Source organism: Podarcis vaucheri (genome assembly GCF_965113315.1).
Source record: "Podarcis vaucheri genome assembly, chromosome: 8".
In the NCBI taxonomy this organism is placed as follows: Eukaryota; Metazoa; Chordata; class Lepidosauria; order Squamata; family Lacertidae; genus Podarcis; species Podarcis vaucheri.
The window spans coordinates 86,101,078-86,126,998 of NC_138766.1; the positions used below are offsets into that span (position 1 = coordinate 86,101,078).

The window sequence follows — 25,921 nt, forward strand, 5'->3', positions numbered from 1 at the left end:
TAAGGTTAGTACAATGTCATCTGCGAAGGCCTTGATTTTGTATTCCCTCTTTCCTACCCTGACTCCTGTGACTTCTGTTGCCCCCCTCAGTCTCTCGTTTAATATTTCTAATACTATTATAAACAATAGAGGGGACAGGGGGCAGCCTTGTCTAGTTCCTTTATATATACTAAAATATTCTGTTGTGGTGTTGTTTATTACCAATTTTGCCTTCTGTTCCTTATATATAGCTTCTATGCCTTTTCTAAATTTCTCTCCCATTCCCATCTTTTCCAAACTTTTCTTCAAGAAATCCCACGAGATGTTATCAAACGCTTTCTCAGCATCTATGAATACCAAGGCCGCTTGTCTATCTATGCTCATATCCAAATATTCAATAATGTCTATCAAGTTCCTTACATTGTCCCTTAATTGTCTCCCTGGGAGGAAGCCCGTTTGATCTTTATGTATTCTGTTGTTCAAAACCTTTTTTAGTCTTTCTGCCATTATATCTGCAAATAGCTTATAATCATTATTTAGTAGTGAAATTGGCCTATAGTTTTTCGCTTCCAAAGTATCTGCCTCTTTTTTGGGAATCAAAGTAATATATGCTTCCTTCCAGGTATTCGGGATCCTTCCTTCCTTTAATATATTATTCATCACTTCACCTAACACTGGAGATATTTGGTTACTTAGTGTTTTATAATATTTGGCTGAGAGCCCATCTGGGCCTGGCACTTTCCCGTTTTTCATCTTTTTAATAGCCTTCTTTATCTCTTCTTGGGTAATTTCCTGGTCTAATATCTCTTTTTCTTCTTTTGGGATTTGTTTTAAATGATGTTCTTGCAAAAACTGCTCTATTTCTTGTTTTGTTTCATTTCCTCTTTTATATAAGTCCTTATAATATTTTTGAAATATCTTCCTTATTTCTTTTGGCTCTTCCACAATCCTTTCTCCTTCCCTTATCTTACTAATCGTGTTTTGTTTTCTTCTTTCTCTTATTTGCCACGCCAAATATTTGCCTATCTTGTTTGCGGATTCAAATGTCCTCAGGTTCATCATTTTAATTTTCCATTCTACCTCTTGATCAATTATTGTAGAAAGTTTAGCTTGTAATATCTTTATATTCTGTTTTGCAATCTCCTCGCTGGGGTTGATGGTTATTTTTTTTTCATTTTCCATGATATGTGTTAGGATCTGTTCCTTCTTTAACTCTTTTTCTTTTCTTACTTGGCTATTTTTCTGTATTAAAAAGCCCCTCATAACTGCCTTTCCTGCGTCCCACACCGTCTCTATAGCAGTTTCCCCGTTTAGATTCCATTTGAGGTAAACTTCTATTGTCTCTATTGCCTTATTTACGATCTTCTGATCATTGAATAGAAATTCATTCATTCTCCATCTAGTTGTTTTAATATCCTTGCCTTTCAGCTCACTGTAAACCGCATTATGGTCAGATATATTTCTTGGGAGAATTTCTGATTTAATTAAATTCTGAGTTAATTCCTTCGAGATCCAAATGCTATCTATTCGCCCCCAGCTCTGATTTGGGTTTGAGAAAAAAGTGTATTGTTTTGTAGTGGGGTTTTTGAGTCTCCATGCATCAATTAATCCCAGATTATTTACCATGTCCAAAAAAGATCGCGGTAATTTACCTTCCTTCTTTTCTTGTTTTTTTGTTAGCTTATCTAAATTTGGAGACACCACCCCATTAAAGTCACCCATTAAAATCATTTTTTGATCCATCCATTCCATCAATTTATCTCTTAATTCAGAATAGAAGGCAGATTTTTTATCGTTTGGAGCATATATTCCAACGACAATTATTTTTCCTCCCTGAAACACCATCTGAACAATGATTACTCTCCCTTGATCATCTTTATATAATAGTTGTGGCTCATATTTTTCCTTAATATATAATACCACCCCTCTTTTCTTCACTCTATCTGATGTCACAAAGTCTACTCCCAGTCTCTTATTACATAATAGTCTCTTATGCTTATTTATTATATGCGTCTCTTGGAGGCATATTAAGTCATAATTCTTTTTCAATAATACATATGTAATCTGGTTCCTTTTGTTTTTATTGTTCAGTCCATTCACATTCCAGTTTAGTATTTTTAACGTCATCTGTTCTATAATATAAGTTAACTTATCAAACCTATGCGCAATCTACTGTTCTTTGTCTCCTTTCTCTAGTTCTTCTCCTTCTCCTTTTGAGCTCTCCTCTCTTTCTTCTTCTTCACTCCCCCCATTTTCTTCCCCCTGCTGGTTCCCCACCTCCTCCTCTCCCATCATTTTCCCCAGGTCCTTCTCATATCTCCTTGCGAATTTTTGTAGTTCTGAGATGGTAGACAGTTTGAACTTTTTTTCTTTGAAATAGAATGAAATGCCTTCCGGAAACTCCCATCTGTACAGGATCCCATTTTTCTTCAATTGATTTGTTAATTTTTTATATGGGTCCCTCCTTCGAAGAAATCTCGAAGGAATCTCTTTATAAATAATAATTGGGTTTCCTCCAATATATAACCTTTTGACATAATTCTGTAGTGGGACCTTTAGGAGTGGACACCGTGCAAAACTCCTGTGATCATTCCCTGGCAACTCATATTTAGGATCCCATTAGGAATGGTGGATAGCTTTACAATACTTTGAACTGTACTGGGACCACTGGGTGTGGGCAACGTACACAGTGGGGGTACTCCAAAAGCCTGAAGAAAATTTGCCCATCCCATCAGACAAGGGTAGGGAACTTTTTCAGCTCCAGCGGCCAGTGGGCCAATGTTGACATGTGGATGGGGCAAGCTACCTGTCAATCCCATAACATCCTGATGACATCACATGGTTGATGGGTGGGTTCCCCCCGGTTCCCCCCGGTTCCCCCCCCCACAGGTCAATATCTCCCATTTGAGCATGGGAAAGTGTTTCACCTACCCTTTTAAAGATTGCTGGAGCCATCTTTTAAAGGTGGAGTAGCAGAAAGACCCGATCACTCTCCTGAGCACAGTGGTAAGTAAACTCACTTTCAACAGGGGAGGGGAAAATCCTGCTTACTGCTGAGTGCAGCTGCACCAGAGAGTTTGCTACTCAACAAAATCACTCCCCCTTTGCATCGGATGACATAAAGGAGGAGCAATCCTACTTAGTGTTTGGTCTCTGCTTTGCCCAGTGTGGTGATCACACAGGGTCCCCGGACGTTTGACGGTCTATTGACCCTGTGCCACCACTGTAATTGCTTTCTTCGCTGCCACCAACCCGCTTCTCACAGGTACACACGGAGTCCAGACAGTTGTTAACATTAACAAATAATCAAGTTTATTTTATAGGCATGAACAAGCTTATGGTTTCAGTTAATTTTTCTTGGCAGTTTCTTAATCTTAGTTCCTTAACTGTCCTATTAGTTCCTAACAACTTCAAACTGATTATCCCAACTATCTATCTATCTGACTCCACCTAATAGTCCTAACAGTTCCTCTCACTCTCTCACCACACCACTCGACCAACCCACAGACTTATATCCTCCCTCTTCCTTCTCCAACTCCCAACCTTCAACTGACTTTCACACAACACCCACTCTAACTCCCACTATCAGTTTCCACTGGCCAATCACATCACACTCATTTTAACCCATTCCTTATGACCCACCTAGGAGGCAAACGCCACACCCAGCATATCAATGGCTCTCAACAACCAGCTGGCTGTTGGACGCTTCGTGAGCTACACAAAGTAGTTTTGGTCAAGCACTGCACTTTTGGTCAGGCCCCTTCCTTGCCTGTTTGGCATTCGGTGTAGGTGTGGGCGGGGACTTCCGGGGTGGCGCCATCGGCAATGGCGGATTCCCTCTGATCCGGAGGGACCAGCTCCACGGGAAACGGGTCTTTCCTGCTACGGCGAAGCAGGGACCCTTTTAAAAATCACAGGCGGATGAAGCCTGTGACCATGGGACTGGGCGGGCACCTTTAGCGCCCCCCCAACCCGCAAAGGAACCCACTAATGGGCTCCAGAGTGAAGAGAGGGAAGTGACGTGGAACTGAGAGTCAACTGCTTCTTCCGTGGAGCGAAGCCGCACAGCCGTTGCCAGAGAGCGCTGCCTTTTTCCTGGGACAATTTGGCTTTTAAAACAATTACCCATGAGAACTTTAATTTTGGACAATTGGACTTTAAATAATGATTTGCGAGTAGGAAGGAAAATTGGAATAAGAAATTTACCTCAATTTGGCACTGAAACGGGAAGGTCTAAACAGGAAGTCAGCCTTCCGTTTCTTGTAGATAGATTAAAGCAAAGACATGGTAAACTAGAGTTCAGAAAATCACTTGTAAAGGATTAACTTTCATCATTTAAAATTGTTGAACCCCCTTCGGAAGCAGGAGAAGAGGGGGGATTTTTTCTGGACTGTTTAAACCTGCAGAAGAGAGTGTAACGCAAAGTAACTTTCCACCATCTTGATCCTGGAGCGGGGTGTCAGGACTGACGTTCTTTGGGAAGCTCATTGACCAGAGACAAACGTCTTTGACAGATAGTTAAAAGAAGAGAAACATAGTGATTCCATTGTTCCCCTTCGCATTTTAAAGGAACAAATATTGACAAAATATCAGAAAAATTTGCTAGATTTGCCTTTAAAAGAAAAGAACAAATAGAAGCTCTTCCCCTAGAGGGAGCCTGTGAAACTGTTACCAATTCTGAATTGGGGAGCTTGCAGCTGCAACAGATTACGATCGTGGGAATAGACTTCTGACCTTGCAGAACAATGTATTCAGAAGCTCTGCTGCGTGCTTTCTGTAAAACAAGTGCCCTACTGGAACAGCTATATGAGAAGACGGACTTGATGACTGTTGCGATTAGAAATTTTGGACAGTTAGTGGGAAACTATATAGAGCCCACCCAGGAATCAAATCAGGAGTGTGCTTTGACAGAACAGATGAGGGAAGAGGATGTTGCTGAACCTTGGGCGCCAGAGATGGAGGGAGCTGTGGCCCAGCAGGAACATGAGTTCTTGGATTTGACAAATGAACTTGGAAAAAGCCAGATTTGGAAAGATAAAGTTTGGTTTGGTTTGGAAATGGGGGGTTGGATAGACCCCCCTATGCAGCGATGTTTGGACTTTTCAAGTCTGGCAATGGGCCATGAGATGTTTGGGGTTGTGGGGGCTCTTAATTCTGGAGGGACTTTGAAACATGTTGTTAATTACCACATGGAGTTTAGTGTGGACTATGGAAAAGAGGCTGATTTGTCGAGAAGGGTCAAAAACACTGTTAAGTTGGAGTTCCCACGAGTGAAAGGAGCAGGAGACAATGTAAAGTACAGGATTCCCTACTGAGGGGAACAGAATCAGTGATCTGTGGGCCTGACAAGATGTCTCGGGAAGTGCGCTGTCTCCCCGGGGCTAAGATCCAAGATGTAACTGAACGACTGCAAGGAATCATAAAACCCACTGACAAATACCCCTTCCTCTTGGTTCATGTGGGAACCAATGACACTGCAAGCAATAGCCTCCAGAAGATCAAAAGAGACTACGAGGCTCTCGGCAGGTAATTGAAGCAACTAAATGCACAAATTGTCATCTCATCTGTCCTCCCAGTTGAACAACGTGGCCCAGGGAGAGAGGGAAAAATAGTGGAAGTGAACAGCTGGCTTCACAAATGGTGTAAACAGGAACGGTTTGGATTCTTAGATCACGGACTGCAGTTTCTTGAAGATGGACTTCTGGCAAGCGATGGGCTGCACCTCACAACGGTTGGGAGAAATGTTTTTTGCCAAAAATCTCAGAAACCTCATCAGGAGGGCTTTAAACTGACAAATGTGGGGGAGGGAGACAGTGCTCCTGAAGGTAGGAGTCTATCAATTGATGAAGATGATCATCCAAATGTCATAGACCAAATGGAGCAAACAGCATGCAGACCTAGTGGTGGGAGGAAAAAATCCTTAAATAAGAGACACGGGGGAATGATTAATGGACTTCAATGTCTGTACACTAATGCGCAAAGCATGGGAAATAAACAAGATGAGCTTGAGCTCTTGGTACAGCAAACTAAATATGACATAAAAGGCATCACTGAAACCTGGTGGGATAAGTCCCACGATTGGAATGTAATAATGGGGGGATACAATCTATTTCAGAGAAACAGACCAGACAAGAAAGGAGGAGGAGTGGCATTATATGTCAGGGATGTGTATACCTGTGAAGAGATCCAAGATTTAGAACCTCAAAGCCAAAGTGAGAGCATTTGGGTCAAAATTAAGGGAGAGAAGAATTACAGAGATCTCATTGTGGGAGTTTACTATAGATCCCCAAGCCAAACGGAGGACATAGATGATGCCTTCCTGGAACAGATGGCCAAGCATGCAAAAGGAAGGGAGATAGTAGTAATGGGGGACTTCAATTACCCGGATATTTGTTGGATGTCAAACTCAGCCAAGAGCTTAAGGTCAAACAGATTCCTCACTGGCCTTGCAGACAACTTCATTGTCCAGAAAGTGGGAGAAGCAACAAGAGGAACAGCCATTTTAGATCTGGTCCTAACCAATGTTGATGACCTGGTTAGTGGGGTAGAAGTGGAAGGATCATTAGGCGCGAGTGATCATGCTCTTCTGAAGTTTACTATACAGCGGAAAGGAGCAGCCAAGCATACTAGGACTCAATTTCTTGACTTTAAGAAAGCCGACTTCATAAAACTTAGGGAAGTGCTGGGTGAGATCCCATGGACAACAATACTAAAAGGAAAGGGAGTTCATGATGGCTGGGAGTTTGTTAAGAGGGAGATAGTAAAAGGACAACGCCAGGCAATACCAATGAGACGGAAACATGGAAGGTGCCTAAAGAAGCCAGGGTGGCTATCTAAAGAACTTTTAACTGAATTAAGATTAAAAAAGGATGTGTACAAAAAATGGAAAAGGGGGGAAACCACCAAAGAGGAATTCAAACAAATAGCCAGCACGTGTAGACACAAAGTCAGAAAAGCTAAAGCACAGAATGAACTCAGGCTTGCTAGAGAGGTTAAAAGCAACAAAAAAGGCTTTTATGGGTATGTTCGTAGCAAAAGGAAGAACAAAGAAACAGTGGGGTCACTCAGAGGAGAAGATGGTGAAATGCAAACAGGGGACACAGAAAGAGCTGAACTCCTCAATGCCTTCTTTGCCTCAGTCTTCTCCGATAAAGAAAACAATGCCCGACCTGAAGAATTTGGAGCAAATGATTCAGCAAAGGAAACACAGCCCAGAATAACTAAGGAGATAGTACAAGAATACTTGGCTAGTTTAGATGTATTCAAGTCTCCAGGGCCAGATGAACTGCATCCAAGAGTATTAAAAGAACTGGCAGATGTGATCTCAGAACCACTGGCAGTCATCTTTGAGAATTCCTGGAGAACAGGCGAAGTCCCGGCAGACTGGAGGAGGGCAAATGTTGTCCCTATTTTCAAAAAGGGGAAAAGAGAGGACCCAAATAATTACCGCCCAGTCAGTCTGACATCAATACCAGGGAAGATTCTGGAGCAGATCATTAAGCAAACAGTCTGTGAGCACCTAGAAAGGAATGCTGTGATCACCAATAGTCAGCATGGATTTCTGAAAAATAAGTCGTGTCAGACTAACCTGATCTCGTTTTTTGACAGAATTACAAGCCTGGTAGATGAAGGGAACGCAGTGGATGTAGCCTACCTTGATTTCAGCAAGGCATTTGACAAGGTGCCCCATGATATTCTTGTAAAGAAGCTGGTAAAATGCGGTCCTGACTATGCTACCACTCAGTGGATTTGTAACTGGCTGACTGACCGAACCCAAAGGGTGCTCATCAATGGTTCCTCTTCATCCTGGAGAAGAGTGACTAGTGGGCCCGGTCTTATTCAACATCTTTATCAACGACTTGGATGATGGACTCAAGGGCATCCTGATCAAATTTACAGATGACACCAAACTGGGAGGGGTGGCTAACACCCCAGAGGACAGGATCACACTTCAAAACGACCTTGACAAATTAGAGAACTGGGCAAAAACAAACAAGATGAATTTTAACAGGGAGAAATGTAAAGTATTGCACTTGGGCAAAAAAAAATGAGAGGCACAAATACAAGATGGGGGACACCTGGCTTGAGAGCAGCACATGTGAAAAGGATCTAGGAGTCTTGGTTGACCACAAACTTGACATGAGCCAACTGTGTGACGCCGCAGCTAAAAAAGCCAATGCAATTCTGGGCTGCATCAATAGGAGTATAGCATCTAGATCAAGGGAAGTAATAGTGCCACTGTATTCTGCTCTGGTCAGACCTCACCTGGAGTACTGTGTCCAGTTCTGGGCACCACAATTCAAGAAGGACACTGACAAACTGGAACGTGTCCAGAGGAGGGCAACCAAAATGGTCAAAGGCCTGGAAACGATGCCTTATGAGGAACGGCTAAGGGAGCTGGGCATGTTTAGCCTGGAGAAGAGGAGGTTAAGGGGTGATATGATAGCCATGTTCAAATATATAAAAGGATGTCACATAGAGGAGGGAGAAAGGTTGTTTTCTGCTGCTCCAGAGAAGCGGACACGGAGCAATGGAACCAAACTACAAGAAAGAAGATTCCACCTAAACATTAGGAAGAACTTCCTGACAGTAAGAGCTGTTCGACAATGGAATTTGCTGCCAAGGAGTGTGGTGGAGTCTCCTACTTTGGAGGTCTTTAAGCAGAGGCTAGACAACCATATGTCAGGAGTGCTCTGATGGTGCTTCCTGCTTGGCAGGGGGTTGGACTCGATGGCCCTTGTGGTCTCTTCCAACTCTATGATTCTATGATTCTAAATATGAAGAAGAACCGCGGAAGGGACATGGAAGGGACTTAAGGGCCTCGGACATAAGATTACCAGGTTAATGCGCTAGATTGATGGGATAGAAAGGACTGACAAAACCCGGGACCAGGAGGAAGAGACGCTGGATGAAGATTGGAAGGGGGGGGATTTATTAGGATTGTTTTATAAAATTGATGAATGTTAAAAAAACGTTGGAACGAAATTATTTGGCTTTAGCAAAAATGTTTAAAGAATTATGTAAGAATATTATGGTTATGAGAAATTGGTATAAATAAGATTTAAGTTTTAAGGTCTTTTATAGTAAGATAAGATTAAAATAGATTAAGGTAATGTAATGACAGAATATTATGAAATATGGAAAGGATTTGCTGTGAAAATTAATAACAAGGAAACAAAAAAAAAAAGGGAGGAGTGAGGAGGTCAAAGAAAGAAGGTAATGACAGTTAAGGATTTGAGAATATTGGATTTGTTTTTAAATGTTTGTGGTATATTTTTGTCTTTTGATTGTGCTGTGTTATTTTTTGATTTTGATTTTTATCAATTTGTATTGTTTGATTGTGGTTTGTTTTTTCTTTTTTCTTTTTCTTTTTCTTTTCTTTTGTAATTCTAAAATTCTTAATAAATATCTTTTTTAAAAAAAATAGGTGTGGGCGGGCACAGCTTGCCCAAAATAGCTTCATTGGCTAAGCTGAGAACCTCAGTGGGGCAAGAGTGACTCGCAGGCTGGAGATTCCTTACTCCTGTCATGGGATCTCAGCACTCCGTCATTATTGTATCATTCCTTTTATCCTGATGTTGTGATTAACACAGGGGCTTTGCACTGCCTTTAATTAGGTGTTTAAAAAACCTCATTTCCACTGACCCCTTTGCTTATTTTGTTTTTTTTATAAGATATTTTATTAGATTTTCACAATAAAAACATACAAAAACAGAAAAAAATGCAACATCACAAAATAGAAAAAAAAAGAAAAAAGAAAATACAATACAAAAATACGAACATTAAACACATCAAAAGAAAAGGAAAAAAAGAGATAAAAGCACATATAATAACAAAAAACAAAAATTCCCTCTTTCTTAATTTTCATCTTCAATTAACTTATTTTCCGGACTTCCTCACGTCTCCCATTCCTGTATCCCTTTTTAAATTAATTCAGCAAATTCTTATCCTGTTAATTTATCTGTTGTTAATCCAATCTTACATTTTACTTTGTTGCTAAAACCCCTGCAATTCATTCCAATGTCCTCAACATTCATACATTTTACAATATTTCTGCAAATATTTCTTCGCTTATTTTGGAAGTCACCTCCTTTCTGCCTCTACTCCCACCTAGCCTTGCAGATGTTGAGAAGACGGGAAGACGTGGAGGACGAGATGGACGAGCTCCGCGAGGAGTTCTTTGCTGCGAAGGCAGAAAAGCCTTTGAACACGCCCAAATTGCTCTGGAAGAGAAGCCTGCGATGGCAAGTCATCACTGTAATTACCTTGATGGCTTCCCAGCATCTCACTGGAGTCATTGCGGTAAGAGAGATGCAGGCCAAGGTGTTCTGAGGTTGAGTCAGGTGAAACAAAGACTTGTTTTGAACACAAAGTTCACAGGCGATGACACCAGTCATTCATGCTGTGTATCTAGGGAGATGGTCATATTCTCTGCACTCGGTTGATATTCTGTTCTCCAGGTCTGCAACTATCAAGCACCCCAGCACTTTTAATAATTAAATGATTACAGTTTTAATTGATTGTACTTCTTTTAACATTTGATGTTCTCAGCCATGGACTCCAATGGGAGGGAGGGTGGGACAGAAATGTAATAAACAAATAAACAAATTACTTTGAGCTAAAACCTCTGATTGTTCTGGTCTAATTTCAGGCTTACTATTATTCAGAGAGAACCTACACGTATACACATATAGGAAAAGACAATGTCCGCTTCATGAGTATAGCTACCACTTTGAGTTTCTGCCTGGCAAACATATTTTTGGTAAGCATCTCCCGACTCCTCTCTCTCTCATCTTAGCTCATTCGGTAGAGCATGAGACTCTAAAATCTCAGGGTTGTGGGTTTAAGCCACACAAAGATTCTTGCATTGCAGAGGGTCGGACTAGATGATCCCTGTGGTCCCTCCCAACTGTACAATTATTGGATTCTAAGGTTTCATCACCATACATTTAACGCACATGGCTTCTCCCCAAGGAACCATTGGTGCTGTAGATTATCCTTCTTGGAGCTGCAGTTCCTGGCACCCATAGGCACCAACTCCTTAGGGCTGACTTGTCTTCAGCCCCCTCAGTATTGTTGATCAGGGGGCTCAGCACCCCCCAATACTGAGGGGGCTGAGGAGGCCAAGCGCTGAGTGGACTGTGGTAAAGCAACAGTAGCAGGCTCTTCTGGAGCGAAAGAGAGGAGCAGCCGTGGCCACGGAGGGGACAGTGAGCAAACATTGATTTATGAACCTTGGCCAGGCAAGTGTTTGAACTGCTTCTTTGCCTCTTTCTCTCTCTAGATGTTTTTAGTTGATTCTGTGGGGCGGAAGATTCTGCTTCTCTCTGGCTTTGGCATCTGTGGCATCCTCTGTGTTCTGTTAGCAATTACTGTGGAATTGCAGGTGGGTAATTCAAAAAGTTTGGGCATCTGTATAGCCATTTGAACCTGGGCACCCTCCCCTTTAGTATGTTCAGAGTAAGTGGTAGCCATTGTTAGCCTTCTCCTCCACGAACTAGTCTAATCCCCTTTGAAAGCCATCCAAGCTTGTGGCCATCACTGTGGGGAGTGAGTACCATAGTTCAACTGTGTGCTGCAAGAAGGACTTCCTTTTTTCCATCTTGAATCTTCCAATATTCAGCTTCGTTGGAAGTCCAATGCATACTCTGAAATTTAAAATCCAGTAGGTTTGTGTATGAAAGCTTCAAGACGTGAGTGACAAGGAATTGCAAAATTTTCCTGGAAAAGTCACTTGGAGAATAATAATAATAATAATAATAATAATAATAATAATTTATTTATACCCCACCCATCTGGCTGAGTTCCCCCAGCCACTCTGGGCAGCTTCCAATCAAATGTTAAAAACAATACGGCATTAAATATTAAAAACTTCTCTAAACATGGCTGCCTTCAGACGTCTTTTAAAGATAAGATGGCTACTTATTTCCTTCACATCTGAAGGGAGGGTGTTCCATAGGGCAGGCACCACTACCGAGAAGGTGCTCTACCTGGTTCCCTGTAACCTCACTTCTCGCAATGAGGGAACCGCCAGAAGGCCCTCGGCACTGGACCCCAGTGTCCGGGCTGAACGAGACGCTCTTTCAGGTATACAGGACCGAGGCCGTTTAGGGCTTTAAAGGTCAACACCAACACTTTGAATTGTGCTCAGAAACGTACTGGGAGCCAATGCAGATCTCTCAGGACCGGTGTTATGTCGTCCTGGCAGCAACTCCCAGTCACCAGTCTAGCTGCTGCATTCTGGATTAATTGCAGTTTCCAGGTCACCTTCAAAGGTAGCCCCACGTAGAGCGCATTGCAGTAGTCCAAGCGGGAGATAACTAGAGTATGCACCTGTCAGGGCTGCCTCAGGTCTCAGCTCACAAAAGACCAACGCCAAGTTCTTCTTATATACAAGGATGTTTATTGCAGTTCATAATTGGTTCCACCACCGAGGCGTGCAGCCCCCACGTCTGTTAGCCTTAGACGGTTGAAGTCCCCTCTGAATCAGTCCCTCCCCTGCACCAGCTTAAGAGGCTTACGCTGCTCCACCTCTTTCTCTCTTTCCTTTTCCGCAGGGTCTTTCTGCCCGCTGGGGTTCCGCTCCTCCTGGATTGCCCTGACACTGAATCCCCAGACTGCTCTTCCCCCCTCCTACGGGCTTTGGGACCAGGCTCCTCCTCCGGGCTCCCTGTACTTCCGTGCGCCTCCACATTTGAACTTGGCACGCGCGCCCAACTTCTAACTTTCCTTTTGACAGTTATACTACTCCCGTCACTGCCCTCCTCCCCTTCCGGGATGATGGCTTGCTCTGACCCCTCCCCTTTCTCTCTCGCCGGGGCTGCTCCTTCTGACACACTGGAGCCTCCCCCCCCCTTCGCTGCGCTCTGGTGGGGAGGCTGGCCCTGATTCCCAGCTGCCGCTTTGGGGTCCCCTGCTGGCCCCCCGCTCCTTGCATTCTCCCCCTGGGGCTCCCCTTGCCCTGACCACGGGCGCCCCCTTCTGGGAATCCTCTGATTCGCTGGAGAGACTCATAGAATCCCCTGCGTCATTGCCATCCTCTTCCTCGCTGTCCTGGGATTCCTCTCCATCGCTCTCCATTTCCTGCCTTCCCTGTCCCTCTGTCCCTGTACCCCTGACATCCATCCCCCCCTCGAAGCCCCCCCTTCCCCCCTCCCGCTGCTCGGGTGCAGGTTCCGGAAGGTCCGTAGTTGCCGGGGTAGATGCTGGATACAGCTCATCGACGTCGATCTCCTCTGCTTCCAGTTCAGTGTACGTGTGCTCGAAACCGAGGTCCTCGCCCAACACATCCATGTCCTCCCCTCCCCCTGTTACTTCGGACGATGCTGTTTGCCAAGGCCCTCTTAGCCATTTCCTGCGCCACTCCTCTGGTTGATCGTCCCACCAGTAAGAGCGGTCCGTGTCCACCCCCGAGCACGATCCCCTTGGAGGGCTCGATTCTGGCGTGGTCTCCCCTGCGGAGGAGAACCCTCGGAAAGTGCTGTCTGAAAGAGTGGGCGTAAAAAGCCAGTCGTCGAAATACTCCGCTGGCATAGGCCTGTGTGGGAAGAGTGCATGGAACTCGTCCTTAAGAAGAGGTTCCTCCAGAGCATAGTCCGGCACCCAACTATTGGCACTGGCTGGGGCACCCTCTCTGGCGAGGAGGTATTCTACTCCCTCTTCCCCCCATCTCGAGTCCAGAATCAACGTGACCTCGTTAAGTGTCACGGCCCTTGGTGACTCCCCCCCCGGTGACTCCCTGCGAGGGTCTGGTGCCGTCCCTGGCTCCTGAAACCTATGTGGGGCTTTGTAGGGCGTGAGCACCGACCTATGAAAGACCGGGTGCATTCTGGAACCTTCTGGGAGGGTCAACCGAAAGGCTACGGGATTGATTTTGGCCTCAACCTGGTATGGCCCTAGCTGTTTGCGTCCTAGCTTCTTCTTAGCTAATGACTTAGGTGGCACCGCCTGGGCTGCTAACCATACCCAATCCCCCACCTGTATGTCTTCTCCTGCCCTCCTGTGCCTGTCTGCCTGCACTTTGTAGGCATGTTTAGCTAGCTCTAAGTGCCGTCGGAGTTCCTCGTGGACTTCTTGCAATTCTGCCGCTAAATGCTCAGCTCCCTGCGCCTCTCCCTGCGATGCCGTCTCCAATCCCGGAAAGGTTCTGGGATGCCGCCCATTGTTGGCGAAGAACGGTGTCACCCCCGTGGACGCGTGCTTCGTGTTGTTGTAGGCAAACTCGGCCATCGGTAAGTAGTCCACCCAAGTTGCAGGCTGCTGATTGGCATAACATCGCAGGTACTGCTGCATGATGGCGTTGACCCTCTCCGCTTGGCCGTTGGTCTGCGGGTGCCTCGCCGACGCTAAGTTGATCTTGACGTTCAGGATACCCAGGAGCTTCTGCCAAAAACTGGAAACGAACTGGCGACCTCGGTCGGACAGGATGGACCGTGGCAAGCCGTGCACTCTGAACACGTGGTCTATGAACAGCTTGGCGGTCTGCTCCGCTGTCGCCACCTTCGCGCAAGGAATGAAATGCGCCATCTTGGTGAACAGGTCTACAACCACAAGCACTGCCGTCTTGCCTCGCGAACTGGGCAGATCAGTAACAAAGTCCAGCGCCACCCTCTCCCACGGTTGTAGTGGCGTCTCCAGCGGTTCCAGCAGTCCCGCTGGCTTCTTGTGCACTAGCTTGGACCTCTGGCAAGTGTCACACCTGGCGACATAATCCGCGAACTCTCCTCGCATCTGGGGCCACCAAAAGTCTCTGGCTACTAATTCCGCTGGGTGCGTCGTGCAACTGCTGCAGAACCTTCGCGCGGAGATCGTCCCCCGGAACGTAGAGAGCACCTTTACGGGTTAGCAGACCGTCGCGTATCTGGAACTCGTCGTCCTTCGCCATGCCTCTCCGCACCTCCTCCATCTTGGACTGTGCGAACGGATCCGACTGCAGCGCGCGACGCACCGCCTCCAGGTCCACGGCGGCTGAAGCGCACGCCCACGCCTGCGGTGCGAAAATGTGCTTGGCTGCCACAGGTGCCGCTTCCTCGAGATATTGCGGCTTCCTGGAGAGCGCATCTGCTATGACATTGTTGTCGCCTGGGATGTACTCGATCCTGAAATCGAAATCCGCAAAGAACTCCGCCCAGTGTATGTGCCTCTGGCTCTGGAGCTTCGCCGTGTGCCAGTACTCCAGGTTCTTGTGGTCCGTGCGGACCTGCACAGTGTGCTTGGCTCTGATGAGGAAGTGCCTCCACGCCTTGAACGCTGCGTGGATGGCCAACAACTTCCTGTCCCAGATGGTGTAATTCTGTTCCGTCTTGCTGAGCTTCCGGGAGTAGAAAGTGCAGGGCCTCCAGTTCCCCTGCGGGTCTTCCTGCAAGAGGACGACCCCCACCGCTCTGTCAGATGTGTCAGTCTCAACCCTCATGGGCCTGCCGGGATTCACGTGTAGCAGCTGTTCTTCGGACACGAAAAGGCTCTTAAGTCTCCTGAAGGACTGCTCCGCCTGGTCCGTCCAGGTGAACTTCTTCTTCTTGGAACTGAGGGTGTCCGTGATAGCTGCTGTCTCCTTGGCGAAATCCCTGATGAACTTGCGGTAAAAGTTGGCGAAACCAACGAACCTCTGGACCTCCTTCCGATTTCACGGGCTCTTCCATTCCAACATCGCGCGGACCTTGGCGCTGTCCATGGCTAGTCCCTTGTCGGACAGCCTATAGCCCAGGAAATCTACCTCCGTCACGTCGAATTGGCACTTCTCCAGCTTGGCGTAGAGCCTGTGCTCCCGTAGCCTCTGCAGGACCCCCTTAACGTCACTCTCGTGAGCCTCCTCTGAGTCCGAGAAGATCAGGATGTCGTCGAGGAAGCATACGCACTTCTTGTAGAGGAGTCCTGCTAGCACGTGGTGCATGAATGCTTGGAAACAGTGGGAGCCATTTTGGAGACCAAACGGCATAACTCTGTATTCATAGGTGCCCAGCGGCGTGAACATGGCCGTCTTCCACTCATCACCCTCTCACATGCGTATGAGATTGTATGCTCCGCGCAGATCCAACTTGGTGAAGATCCTCCCCTTCCTCACCGTCGCGAGCAGGTCGTCAATCCTGGGCATGGGAAAGGCCGTGGGCTTTGTCTTCGAATTTATGAACCTATAGTCTACGATCAGCCTTTTTGGGCGGCGTGTCTTTCTTCTTCACGAAAAACACAGGACTGCCCCCTACTGCCTTGGATTCCCGGATGAATCCCCGCTTCAGGTTGTGCTCTATGAACTCCCTGAGCTCCTGCATCTCATCCTCGGACATGGAATACAGCTTCGCAGTGGGCAGCGTTGTCCCTGGCAAGAGATCAATTGCGCAATCGTAAGGCCGGTGTGGTGGCAACTGGTCAGCCTCCTTTTCGCAGAAAACCTCCAAAAACCCCTTGTACTTGTGGGGTACTGCTTGCGCCATGCCGAAGTGTAGCTGCTGCCCTTCCTCCTGGCCCTCCTCCTCCTGACCGGTTTGGATGCAATGCTGCGCACAGTAGGACGAGCAAAAGGTGAGCTGCCGCTGGTACCATGCCAGAGCTGGGTGTGCCTATCCAGCCAACTCATGCCTAACACTATAGGCGTGTCTGACAGGCGTGTGACGTTAAAACTGATGACCTCATGATGGTTCCCAATCTGCAGCACCATGAGCGGCGTCTGCTGTACCACTTGCCCGCCCAACAACTTCCTGCCATCTACCGTGACGACGTTCAGGGGCAGCGTGGCTGGTAGAAGCTGTATGCGATGCTGCTTGACAAACTGCGCCCCCACGAAGTCTGCGTTGCTGCCAGAGTCAATTGTGATGGGAACTTCCAGGGTGAGTCCATTAGGTAGCTGGAGAGTTGCAGTGAGCTGCACCACTGGCTTGGGTGGTAGTGGATCTGTAGGCTGCAAAAGCGCTGGGGACTGCTTTACTGACTCGCCTGGCTGTGCCCCAGCATTTCTGCTTCCAGCCAGGCATTGTCGTTTCCCTGAAACTGCTCTCCGTGGAGCGCTGAGTCTGTCACTGTTGCTAAGGCTGCAGTGTGCTTCTGGAGCCTCTGGGGACACTCTCTGGCCATGTGCTTTGCACTGTCACAGATGTAACACTTCCTGTTCCCTCTAGGAGGCTTCGCCTTGGCTGCTCCGGACGCTGGGGCTCCGGCAGCTGCCGGAGCCTTTGCACCACCCAGTTCCATAGGCTCCTCCCCTGCCCCCATTTGAGGCGAGGGATGCGTACGTTCCAGGTCCCTGGGAGGAAAAGGAGGCGCTCTAGCTGGTACACGGACCTGGCGACCCTCCTCATGGTGCCAAGGGCGTTCTTCGTGGCGTACCCCTATTGTCAGCGCCCGCTGCACGACGTCTGCTAGGGTTTGAGGTCTGTCCTCCCTTGCCAATTCATCTTTTACGGAGCCAGAGAGCCCTTCTCAAAACAAGTCTCTTACTGCCAGGGAGTCTTTCTCCCAGCCTAGCACGTTCAGCAATGCAAAGAAGCGAGAATGGTACTGACGCACTGTAGCCTTGCCCTGCCGCAATCCATGCATCTCCCTGCGCGCCACATCCACATCTACGGTAGATTGGAAGCAAGCGTCCATGGCTTTGATAAATTCATCAGAATCCCTGCGAGCAGGACCATCTTCGCGCCACAAATTGCGCAACCAGGCTCTCGCTTCCCCATGCAAGTGGGACACAATGAAACCCACTTTCTCCTCCTCATCTTTAAAGTCCTTCCGAAGCAGGTGCAGCGCATATACGACGTCTGCTCGGAAGCTGGGATACTGCTTCAGGTTCCCATCGAAGTGGGACACCAAAGTGCCCCCCCCCGCCGGCCCAGTCCTATTCCTTCCGATCTGGACCCCGGGAACCCCACTTTGCATGCATGATCCCACCTGGCTTGCAGATCCTGGCATCGCTTTTCTGATTCTTCCCCCTTCTGCTGGGAGACCACTACCGCAGTGGAAAGCTCGGAGACTGCGTTGCGCAGGGCTGTTATCTGCTCCTCCATATTCACGGCCGCCAAACTTCGTGAGCTGTGTAAAAAAAAAAATTTGCGTTCTTTTGTGAGGGGACTTACTGTCAGGGCTGCCTCAGGTCTCAGCTCACAAAAGACCAATGCCAAGTTCTTCTTATATACAAGGATGTTTATTGCAGTTCATAATTGGTTCCACCACCGAGGCGTGCAGCCCCCACGTCTGTTAGCCTTAGACGGTTGAAGTCCCCTCTGAATCAGTCCCTCCCCTACACCAGCTTAAGAGGCTTACGCTGCTCCACGTCTTTCTCTCCTTCCTTTTCCGCAGGGTCTTTCTGCCCGCCGGGGTTCCGCTCCTCCTGGATTGCCCTGACACTGAATCCCCAGACTGCTCTTCCCCCCTCCTGCGGGCTTTGGGACCAGGCTCCTCCTCCGGGCTCCCTGTACTTCCGCGCGCCTCCACATTTGAACTTGGCGCGCGCCCAACTTCTAACTTTCCTTTTGACAGTTATACTACTCCCGTCACTGCCCTCCTCCCCTTCCGGGATGATGGCTTGCTCTGACCCCTCCTATTTCTCTGCTGCCGGAGCTATCTCCCCTGGCACACTGGAGCCTCCCCTCCCTTCGCTGCTCTCTGGTGGGGAAACTGGCCCTGATTCCCAGCTGCCGCTTTGGGGTCCCCTGCTGGCCCCCCGCTCCTGACACTCTCCCCCTGGGGCTCCCCTTGCCCTTACCACGGGCGCCCCCTTCTGGGAATCCTCTGATTCGCTGGAGAGACTCATAGAATCCCCTGCGTCATTGCCGTCCTCTTCCTCGCTGTCCTGGGATTTCTCTCCATCGCTCTCCATTTCCTGCCTTCCCTGTCCCTCTGTCCCTGTACCCCTGACAGCACCACTCTGGCAAGAGAGTTCGCAGGCAGGTAGGGTCTCAGCCTGCGTACCAGATGGAGCTGGTAGACAGCCGCCCTGGACATAGAATTAACCTGCGCCTCCATGGACAGCTGTGAGTCCAAAAAGACTCCCAGGATCATGTATTTTGATTTTCCCCATTACAAGGGATCTCACGGGGGCTTCATTTTTGATTTTCTGTGGCACCTGCTGCATTCCGTGGGCCAGCAGTGCTGTGGGAAAAGACATGGAAATTGTAAAGAAGGGACATCCTTGAAGATCAAGGGGGTAATCAGTGTGGTAGACCCCAAACTCCCATCATCCTCAATCAGCATGGTGAAATGGACAGGGATGACTGGAGTTGTGGCTTCGCAACTTGCGGAGGGCACCATGTTGGCTACCCCTACTCTATGTAAATGGTAGTTAGCAACTTTAGTAATACATAACTGACATATACCCAACTTTCCCTAACAGGACACCATAAGTGAGATGTCGTATTTCAGCACAGTTTTTATTCTCCTATTTCTCCTTGCACAGTGCATTGGCCCAAGTAAGTACCAAGCTCCATGGAGGATGTAAAGGATATGAATAGGAAAGATAAATTACTGAGTCAGTGAAAACGTTGCATTCAATGTTCTGAATCCTTTCTCTCTACCAAGATTCAACTCCGTGTCTAATTGTATTGGAGCTGTTCCTTCAGACATCGCGGGCCTCAGGCTTTGTGATTGCGGGCTTTGTACACTGGTTCATGAACTTTGTATCAGGAGTGCTTTTTTATCACACAGAGGTGAGTGATTTTGATGGTCAGTTTTGACGGGGAGTTCATGGCTTGCTTTAGGGCTGTGCAGCAGATTTGGCTGAGGCCTGAAACAAATCGGGCCTATTTGGAGGGACTCCGTTTTTGGATGAGTCAGGTTCAGACGGCCACAGTTGACTGCAGGTCATGTTGCATGGCCCAGAACAATCCATGGCTGTTGGGGGTGGGGAATTAGGCATGAGGGAGAGGCAGGCAGGGTGGGGGAAAACTGCATGACTGCTGGATGCTTCCTCCTCCCCACATGACCCCTTCCGCTCAACAGCTGGGTGTGGGTGATACTGTGCAAGCAGCTTTCCTTTAGGATCTGGGTGTCAGGATTGAGCCAGCAATAAATCACACTGTGCATGTTGGAGTTAACTCATTATTACCAGGTACACTACAGACTTGGTTGAATGTCAGGCCTAATGAGCAGAAGAGTTCATTCCGTGTGGTCTTACTCCATGAAAAGAAGATGAAGAAGAAGAAGAAGAAGAAGAAGAAGAAGAAGAAGAAGAAGAAGTTGATTAAAATACAATTTAAAAAACAAGATTAAAATACAACATTAAAACATTAGGATGCAGCCTCTTCACAGGAGGTGAAAGGAAAAAGAAAGAGGGGAAGGGAATCAAACTGATTCTAAGCCAGAGGCCAGGTGGAACAACTCTTTCTTACAGGCCCTGCGGAAAGAAATCAGATCCTGCCGGGCCCTGGTCTCATGAGACAGAGCGTTCCACCAGGCCGGAGCCAGTGTTGAGAAGGCCCTGGCTCTGGTTGAGGCTAATCTAACTTCCTTAGGGCCTGGGACCTCTAGGGTGTTGCTATTTATGGACCTTAAGGTCCTCCATGGGGCATTCCAGGAGAGGCGGTCCCGTAGTTACGATGGTTCTAGGCCATGAAGGGCTTTAAAGGTCAAAACCAGCACCTTAAATCTGACCCTCTACTCCACCGGGAGCCAGTGCAGCTGGAAAAGCACTGGGTGAATATGCTCCCATGGCAGAGACCCTGTGAGGAGCCTCACTGCAGCATTCTGCACCCACTGGAGTTTCTTGGACAGCTTCAAGGGCAGCCCTGTGTAGAGCGAATTACAGTAGTCATACCTGGAGGTGACTGTCACATGGATCACTGTGGCCAGGTTGGGATGGGAAAGGTAAGGGACCAACTGTTGTCAAAAATCAGTTGTCAAGGCTGAAAGTCCCCTCTTCCCCACAACAGTCTTAAGTCCCTTCCTCTCTAGGGCTTTTCCCAAGCAATCTGAGACTGTGCCTGTATGCAGCCAATCTCTCCTCTGCCCTTTTCATGCCACTTCTGGTTCAGGGAGAAAAGGAGGGAGGGGAGCTTGTCACAGCAGAAGGAGGAGACACTTGTGACTCCTCACCAGCCGAACTCATCTTGGCCTCTTGACCTCCCTCCTCCTCTGCTTCAGCTTCTGCCTTTGATTCTAGATTTCACTCTGCCACAGACTCTCCCAGCTCACCAAGTCCTGCTACCCCTTCAGCTTCTGGCATCTCCTCTTCCCAGCCTTCTCCCTGTGACCACTCAGCGTCATCCCACCACCACTCCCTGGGCTCTGAGCTTTTCTTGGTGCTTCCTCAGCTTGTTCCTCCCACCATTCCTCTTTGCCCAACCAGTCCATGACACCGGGGATGGGGTGGCACCCTGGTCTCGGTAGGGAGAGGGGAAGGAGACACAAGGTTCCTTCCCGCACCCAACTCCTGACGGTGTTTAGAAAAGCTTTAAAAACCCTAATTAAAAATTAGCCCTGGCCACAAACGTATTCAGGAACAGATTGGGGTGAGGAGTTGGCCCCCAGGTTGACCCTGGATTGGAACCATAAAACAGATGGCCAGTGATTGGCACTGGTAAATTAATCCCAGCCACATGTAGCACCATTACCTCCCCCTCTAATTAAATCTACCCAAATATAAAGTAATATGGTTGTACCCCCCTCCCATTTGCTTGCCCCTAGAAGCTTTAAGCTGTGAAGCAGTTTATAAATTTCTGGGTTGTTTTCTTTAAAAAGTTATTTGATGCCATATAAAGCATCAAAGCTATCAAGTCATTGTGCAACAACATTCCTTCATCTGCCCCAAACATGCCTCTCCCAAATCGGTCTCTAGAGCCACAGCAGGCACTGTAATGGTCCAGTGGTTTGGCTTCACTCACCTACCCACCCCAAGGCACATCTGAGACAGATGGATGCCAACTATTGCATCGTGGATTGGGGCTCGGAGCTACTGTGTAGATGCCCATGTTTTGGTGCCTTCTGCAGTAGTGATGTATGGAAGTGAGAGCTGGACCATAAAGAAGGCTGATCACCAAACAGTTGATGCTTTTGAATTATGGTGCTGGAGGAGACTATTGAGAGTCCCATGGACTGCAAGAAGATCAAACCTATCCCTTCTGAAGGAAATCAGCCCTGAGTGCTCACTGGAAGGACAGATTCTGAAGCTGAGGCTCCAATACCTTGGCCACCTCAAAAGAAGAGAAGACTACCTGGAAAAGACCCTGATGTTGGGAAAGATTGAGGGCACAAGGAGAAGGGGACGACAGAGGATGAGATGGTTGGACAGTGTTCTTGAAGCCACTAACATGAGTTTGACCAAACTGCGGGAGGCAGTGGAAGACAGGAGTGCCTGGGGTGCTCTGGTCCATGGGGTCATGAAGACGTGATTAAATGACTAAAGAACAACACGGTCATGGAAGGGTATAGTAATACCTAAATTCAGGCTGTGTGATTGGTGGGCCATGTCCAAGCTCTGGATTGCTTCTTTCACATGACAATACCAGCATATTGTACTTCTCCGGACTCCGTATCAAAACATGACGTTGATAAACTGACTGGGTTGAAGAATTCACACTGATTCTGTAGTCTAAGCTAAAGCTTCCCCAGACTGACCCTCATTCCCCTCTTCCAGGGTGTGAATGAGGATTTAAACACACAAACACATACACTATGTGCATGATAGATACAGTAAGTAAATAAGCTTCCGTGATATGCTCATCTCTCTCTCTTCCCAACCTACCTCCCCCATTTCCTTTCCAACTCTAGAAGTTGATTGGATCCTACTGCTTTCTGCTTTACTTCCCTGTCTGCCTAGCCACCTTTTTGTTCATCTTCAAGTTTCTCCCAGAAACTAAGAAGAAGACCTTTGTGGATATCAAGAGAATCATGTTGCTGCGGTCAGTCAAGAAGGTCTCAGCCACGGTGGCTGATTAGAAACTCGAGAATCACCCTATGGGATTTTTTTTGTTTTTGTTTTTGAATTTTCAAACAAACGATTCTAAGAAAGCTCTTATTGGTATCCCCCAATTGCCTTAGTTCAGCTAATGTAGTAATAATATAAGATTCCCTCCTGATCTAAAAACAGTCTTCTTCTTTTTTACATTCAGTCTTACCTGTGAAAACAGGGACAAACTGAGAAAGCAGCTTACCTACATTTTATTAGCTGCCATCGTTTCAATATTTTGGCTGAGTCAAAATATATGGAGATCGGAGATGGGCAGTAGCTCAGTGGGTTTACAGGAAAGAGGTCCTAGGTTGAACCCTGAGAACCTCCAGGTGGAGCTAGGAAGGATTTTAACCTGAAGACCTGGAGAAGTGCAGCCAGTCCTTGCAGACAGTATTGGACATACCAGTTGCCCAGCTTCAGCATAAAACAGCTTCCTCTGTTCATTGATTGTTATCTCAATGGCTTTGTTTGAGCTGCTTGTGTACAGAAACGGATACATTGGGGAGCAACTTGCTTGCAAAAATGTGCTCTCAGGCAAAATTGCATACATGATGTGCATTTTAGTAGAAATGCATGCTAAATTGCTGGGAAATTTTCATTAGGCAAAGGGAATGTGGTGAACTGAACCTAAGACTGGAATAATGAAATATATGTATAAACTGAAATTCATCATCCCTAGGGACACTTCTACATTTCGTTTTCTGAGTTTCATATTTAAATATATAACAAATCAGTTTGTCAGAGAAGTGTTTACCCACCTCTGCTTTCTGTGACTGGTAAATGGCTCTGTTTTGTCCCCCCTTTTTGTCTTTTCGAGATGCCTTTGTTTGTTTAATACCCTGCCTTTCTCCCGGTTCAGCACCCAAAGGGGCACATAGCATGAATGAAAACAGCTAAAAACACACACTATTAAAAACAACACTGAAAACACTGAAAACCTTTTAAGCACACAAGTCAATGTACAACACTCAGCCTCAGAAAACCCAGCCATAACAGTAACTGAGCACCCGAAGGCCTGTCTTAACAACAACAGCAACAAGTGTTTGTCTACCGGTGAAAGTAAAGCAATGGATTGGGGGGGGGCAGGCCCTAGTTTTCCATGGAAGGGAGTCAGCTCCACAATCTGAGAGCAGCTACCGAGAAGGCCTTATTTGCTGTTAACATATCGCTAGCATGGTTTGCCTGTAATGTCTCTTTTAATGGTTCAGTTACATCCCTGGGATTTTTAGAAGGTAAATTTCTAAGACGCATCTTGTCTCTTAATGCATAATGTATGTAGAATGCACACACACAAATACTAAACTGCCATTTAACAGGCTTATGACATATGTTTTGGGCAGATGATAATAGATCATTGGACAACTGTTGTTCCCACTCCAAATCTTATCAGCCTAAAGAGTAAATGCTACATTGGGCTTTAAAGGAGGATGCCATACAGAATACAACAGTCTTCAGCAATATGTTATGAGAATGTTGCCCCATATTGATCCTTGGAATGAGAAAAAATGGTTGTCACAGTATTTCTCAGTGCAAACTTTTGAGTGGTGTTGAACATGAATGAACCCTGTAGATCCATCCAATGAGAAAACGAGCAACACAGTCTATTGACAAATCTAGAAACCAATCACACACATATGACAACTTGCACACTTTGTGCCAATCCTGGAAAACTTCGTGGGAAAGAAAAGGTTTAAGTTGCAATGTGCAACATGGATGTGAAACTGCTTTGAAAACTACTTGGAAACTCATGGGTGGTGGGGAGGTGTTGGAGAACAGGCCTGTGTGTGCCATGTTGCGTACCTTGGGACCACCTAAGCTAGCCTGCTGCTCTTGGGTACAGTGGAAGATTCTGACGCATGGCAAGGGTTGAACTAAAATTCCGCTGCCAATCTATTTATACATGGACCCGTGGTACATCTTGTCCTTCACCAACCCCAGTATTTATTGGGGATCTATGTCCCATCCCTCTTTGATTCATATGTAATCACCCCCAAACAGGTAGCATCTACCATTGCAGCAAAACCACCACCATTCCAAAGTTTGGCAGGCTTCGTCCCTTCATCGGGGTGACCATTCCGGCATCTTGCATCCAATTATGGGCAAAAATAAAATATATACAAACATTCCCTTTGTTTTTGCGTTTTTAGACACCAGACTTTAAAGTTCCCTACACGAAAACCCCTGGATGTATCTGTCTACAATTTGATGGAGCAACTTTGCCTGCAAATTTAATCCACTTCTGTGAAAGAAAGAATAGCTATGTATATAGGGAATGGGGGCAACAGAGTTTTGTTTTTAACAGATTTCATTTGGTCTCAAATAACAAGAGGGCCTGGTGTTCTCTGGTCCATGGGGTCATGAAGAGTCGGACATGACTAAATGATTAAACAACAAGAAGTTGAACTGGAAAGACACAGAGGCTCCCAAACAGTTTTGTGCTTCCCAAAGCTACAGATACATGTCATATCTTGTCAATGGCATCTGAAGGGCACCATATCACCCACTACTCCTTTACTTCCATTTATTTGGGCATTGAAATGCCATCTTTCCACCACCCCATCTCCCAGGTATTCTCCTTTGTATGTAACATTACCTTTTCTACCCTTACCTCTCATAGTATTTTTTTTCTTCCTATGAAAATGACTAGAGAAATGGATGCAGTGTTCAAAATTCTACATCCAGGTTGGCACAAAAGTCAAAATTTCATTTTTTAAAAACCAACCCTAATTTTATCTAGCAAAGGAACTAGAAAATTAATTACATAGAAGATTAGTGTCACAACATTATAATAAATGGACACCATGGAAGACATGAATGATTGAAAACTTAATATGAACCAGATCTGTAAGAAAGTGGAACTCTTAATATTTATATGATCCATTTAATAGATTTCCAATTTATTTTGGGGCACATCCATTTAATAAGTAACTGATTACCCTGATCTGGAGCAAATTGACCATAGTCCGTGGAGCTCCATTATGTACATCATTAAGTATGAGCTCATGCACTGGATTGTGGTGTGTTTGTATGTTTGTGTGTATGTGTTTTGGTTTATACCTGTACCCTAACCACCTC

The 25,921-nt window shown here is 46.6% G+C and overlaps 1 protein-coding gene across 1 annotated transcript in view; it reads left to right on the plus strand.

Moving 5' to 3' along the window:
- Positions 1 to 23,289, plus strand: part of LOC309539452 (solute carrier family 2, facilitated glucose transporter member 5-like) — a 30,280-nt gene extending 6,991 nt beyond the window's left edge. Inside the window, exons 8-13 of the mRNA XM_082235730.1 lie at positions 10,094 to 10,281; positions 10,631 to 10,741; positions 11,264 to 11,365; positions 19,295 to 19,370; positions 19,480 to 19,607; positions 22,666 to 23,289. Of these exons, the coding sequence (XP_082091856.1) occupies positions 10,094 to 10,281; positions 10,631 to 10,741; positions 11,264 to 11,365; positions 19,295 to 19,370; positions 19,480 to 19,607; positions 22,666 to 22,833 (773 nt within the window). The 3' untranslated portion in view covers positions 22,834 to 23,289. The remainder of the gene's footprint in view (positions 1 to 10,093; positions 10,282 to 10,630; positions 10,742 to 11,263; positions 11,366 to 19,294; positions 19,371 to 19,479; positions 19,608 to 22,665) is intronic.
- Positions 23,290 to 25,921: the final 2,632 nt, after the last annotated feature.